General features: G+C 35.0%; 1 protein-coding gene across 1 annotated transcript in view; it reads left to right on the forward strand.

Moving 5' to 3' along the window:
- Positions 1–4,735, forward strand: part of LOC106872354 (myosin heavy chain, striated muscle) — a 99,292-nt gene that overhangs the window by 42,414 nt on the left and 52,143 nt on the right. The window contains 5 exon segments of the mRNA XM_014919319.2: positions 722–854; positions 1,379–1,497; positions 2,335–2,484; positions 3,067–3,237; positions 4,298–4,477. Coding sequence (XP_014774805.1) covers positions 722–854; positions 1,379–1,497; positions 2,335–2,484; positions 3,067–3,237; positions 4,298–4,477 — 753 coding nt within the window.

Raw genomic sequence — 4,735 nt, forward strand, 5'->3', positions numbered from 1 at the left:
GAACCCTTTACTTATCATACAAACCTTTTTCTCTCTCCCTCCCTCTCTCTCTCCCTCCCTCTCTCTCTCACCACATCACAGAACTGCCCAAAACTAGACACCAATGTCTAAGCATTGTCTAAACCTAATTAAGTTACTTTTGAAGAAAACTGAACAATACCAAAGTAAGCAATCCCCACAAACTATGAATCCATAAAACACTTTCCCTTTTACAAGAATGAAGTACAACCCAGAATAATGAGACTTAGATATAAGAAACTTGCAATTGAACGTATGTGCATTCCCACCATTGGCTGCCCAAATGGATATCATTATAGTTTCAACACTTGAGCAGTACCACTCAATCTGGTGGTGTCTACAGTGTTAAAGCTATAAACACTACCTGGGAACCTACACGCTTATAACTACAAGTAACAACATAAGAGTTAACAAACAGTGACAACTTATAGCTATAAAACAATATCCATAATGTGGTGGTTTGTTGCCAACTTAATGTGGCAATCCCAAGAAAGGGAAGAATGCTACTGCTATTTAGCCCCAGGAAACACCGTTTCCAGTTGGCTATATGACACAAGTGTTAAGTATCTATAATGAAAAAGAAAAACAAAAAATTTAATTTTACTTATTTATCAATTTAATTCATCTGCCCATCTATCTACCTATCCATCAATCTGCCATCTATCCATATCTATCTAATCTATATGCTCTTCACTTTCCCCAGACTGCCTTTGATGTGTTGGGCTTCACTGATGAAGAGAAAATGTCCATGTACAAGTGTACTGGTTGTATTCTCCACTTGGGTGAGATGAAATTTAAACAAAGAGGTGAACAGGCTGAAGCTGATGGAACCGCTGGTAAGACTTCTCTTTGCTTTACATTGAACTTTTAAACTTATACATTACTTAGTTAACATACAGTGAAGGTAGGAGAACAGAAATATTCCATTATCAGATTTAAGTATCTGTATTAATATGTTAACTGTTACATGTACCACTGGTGGTTCATCACAAACTTCACTCAGTTGCCATAAGGACCACCAGTGGTACATTTTCATAATTTGAGAAAATATTTTATTTTGTATCTTTGACATGGTTTCAAGGATATTTAAATAACATGAATGCTAAAGTTTAATTATGAAATATTGTAAAAAGTGCAAAAAAAATCAACATTTTCTTGTAATTAAACAATATGTAGTGTGACTACATGAAATACATGGTGTCAACTGTAAGTTCCTGTAACAGGCCATGGTAGTTTAACATGTCAAACATGATGGTTAGCAATTGTGAATTAATTCTAGTTAGAGGTTTTTCAGTTTCTAAGCATTGAAAACTTTACAAGTATACTAATTTCATTTTTTCCCTTCATCTTCTGTTCACAGAGGCTGAAAAGGTTGCTTTCTTGTTGGGTGTCAACGCTGGTGACTTGCTGAAATGCTTGCTTAAACCCAAGATCAAGGTCGGCACAGAATACGTCACACAGGGCCGTAACAAGAACCAGGTATGTACAAAACAACATCAATAACACCTATGTTATATAAGCATAATAAATTACTTGCTTTATCCGTAAGAAATAGCATCCAAACTTTCTTTGTGACAAATTGCACCATATTACAAAGATGTACATATTTGAAAGAGAAAATAAAAAATGGGATGATCACAAATGGAATGTCTTAGACCATAGGCCATCTCAGTTATAATTAATCAGAGATTAAATAACGTATGAGATGAATGTTCTACATTGTCGTCCTTATACTTCCTAAACATAGCAGCCAAATCTCAAATCACATTTTGACCTGAAAAAGGAAGGAAATATTGAATGAAGTAGTCCAAGACACATTGTTCATGGCTTAAACTTCTTTGATCATAGGTTTGTTGAATCAGGAGTGGTCTGGGGTTAAACAGCAGCTACTAAAACCATTAATTTTAACTGTTATACTATATATGTATATATCAGATAATGTACATCAGGACTGACATGGAAATAAACAACAACTGTAGCCAATAATACTTACTATCATGCTATACATTAGGTAACGAGTTATAGATACTCCATGTCTAAATTATAGACGGGTTAGTCACAGTTGGAAAGTCTTTGATTATAGATTTGTCCTATCAAACCTGGACCAGTAGCAAAGTCATAAACGCAAAACAAATTATAGCATATTTTTTCACAAATTTTGCAACATATACAATCTCCATCTTGTTTGTATACAATCTCCATACAATCTCCATCTTGTTTGTCTGTCTGTTTGTCTCTTTGTCTTTCCATTTGCTTGTTTCATATCAGAACAGTTAAAAAATCTTTTCTTCACATCTATCGTTTATCTTTTCTTAGGTTATGAACTCCATCTCTGCCTTGGCCAAGTCCTTGTATGATCGTATGTTCAACTGGCTGGTAAAACGTGTCAACCACACACTGGATACCAAAACAAAGAGACAGTTCTTCATTGGTGTACTGGATATTGCCGGTTTTGAGATCTTTGACGTGAGTATTCTAAATTAATATATATCCATGACACACACTGTCTTTTGCATCTTCTTGCTTCTCATCCATTTTTTATGCTGAGGTCAATAAAAAACTACTACTGGTACCAATACATATTCAAATATATGCATACAAACACACACATATAGAACCTTTATACAATACACAATGTCCCTAAAGCAGCAACTCATGTTTCATGTTGGAACATTGCTGGTTATTCATGCCATTAGCAGTATGGCATGAATGCTGTTACTACAGTATTTGCAATCGTCAGATTGCATATCAAACAACGTACATATGTCTACATACATGAGATTCACACACACTTGTGTACTAAAGAAGCATGCACACTTAGTACATGATGGCAAATATATTAACACATGAAGTGAAGTATGTGTAATCATATACATTTACACAAATACTACAAAATTTCTCACAAAAAAATAAAGCATTTGTGTAGCTTCTGGGCCCATTTCTCCTCATCTCACTTAACTTTGCTTTTGGTCAAATCCCATGACTACAAAAAAACTCCACTTTTTCACTAAATACCATTTTTTCATTTTCTCTGTTTCCCTTTAACAGTTCAACAGCTTTGAACAGTTGTGTATTAACTACACCAACGAAAGACTTCAACAATTCTTCAACCATCACATGTTCGTACTGGAACAGGAAGAATACAAGAAAGAAGGAATTGTCTGGGAATTTATTGATTTTGGTCTTGATCTGCAGGCCTGTATTGATCTCATTGAAAAGGTAAGAAAATTTTGCAAGCTTTTCTTTCAATTTGCACTTGCTTGAATATATATATGTGTGCATTTCTGAGATGTACTTGTCTGGCAAATGTTTTGACTTGAGGTCATGTGTTGAGAATAAAACATGGAAGACACATATTGGCCATTCAAAAACACATGCAAACTATTACCTATAAACAAAGAAATCTTGAGTTCTGTTTATATTAAATCATATTATATTATAATTAATGTAGATTATTTGACAGAATTCAAATATCGCCATTACCTTTTATCCTTTTAGAGTCAATAAAATAAGGACCAGTCAAGCACATGTAATCAATTAGTCCCTTTCCCAAAATATCAGGCTTTGTGCCTATAGTAGAAAGGATTCTTCTTATTATTATCATTATTATTATTTCCATTTCACTCCTCAGAACTCTTAATTTCACTTGCTCTGGTTAATTCCATAAGAGCAGACAGCAACATATTGTCAAAAGTCTCACAGGCTCTCTTTCCACGATACTTAACTCCCAAGTACTAATCTCAAAATCCTGCTGTCCCCAATAAAGCAGTTTGCTGAGCATGTTCTATCCTCATGTCAATCCCAATTTCTCCAGCAAATTTCTCAAATCTGGTTGTTAATGCTCCCAGTGCCCCTACAACTACTGGGATGACAGGTAGTTGTAGTAATTATTATTGTTTTATTATTGAAACAAAGCTCAGGTTTGGTCTTATTCCTGGCAGGATTTATGTGGGTATGAGGTTACTACCTGTAACTTTAGGTATTCCACATGTTTCAGCAGTCTTTCAAGTGCTTAGAGTTCTCCTGATAATCCTTGCTGTCCCCAGGAGGCAAACTTTCTGTAGGAGCTCTACCAGGCATTCCATTCCAATCTACTTCAGCCATTTGTCTATATCTTTGCTTACTGTTCCCAACACACCAATTATTGCTGTCCAAATGCTCTAAATTCTTCCTATTTCAAACTTTAAGGAATTGTATTTTCTTTGTTCTTCATCCTCTTTCTTTACGATCCTGAAATTATCCTTATTATGACTTCATTATCATCATTATTATTTTACAGCCTATGGGTATCTTGTCCATTCTTGAGGAAGAGTGCATGTTCCCCAAAGCCAGTGATACCACCTTCAAGAACAAACTGTATGATAACCATCTTGGCAAGAACCCAATGTTTGGCAAACCCAAACCACCCAAACCTGGTCAAATGGAAGCCCACTTTGCTCTTCACCATTATGCTGGCAGTGTAAGTAATTGTTATCATTATTTGTTATTGCTTTTGTTGATTTAGTACCAGCTCAGCTTGGTCCTGTCAGCCAATTTTGCAGTCCTCTTATATGATATACATACAACATGTACACACATTTATATATAGATGAATCAAAGAAAATTGATTGAATGATGTTCTTTATCTAAAATCACTACAATTGTTTCCACACACCCATAGTACATTGGGGAGATGATATAATTAACCTATAGCATAACCACTATCAGCCACATATAC

Source organism: Octopus bimaculoides, chromosome 29, assembly GCF_001194135.2.
Source record: "Octopus bimaculoides isolate UCB-OBI-ISO-001 chromosome 29, ASM119413v2, whole genome shotgun sequence".
Lineage (NCBI taxonomy): Eukaryota > Metazoa > Mollusca > Cephalopoda > Octopoda > Octopodidae > Octopus > Octopus bimaculoides.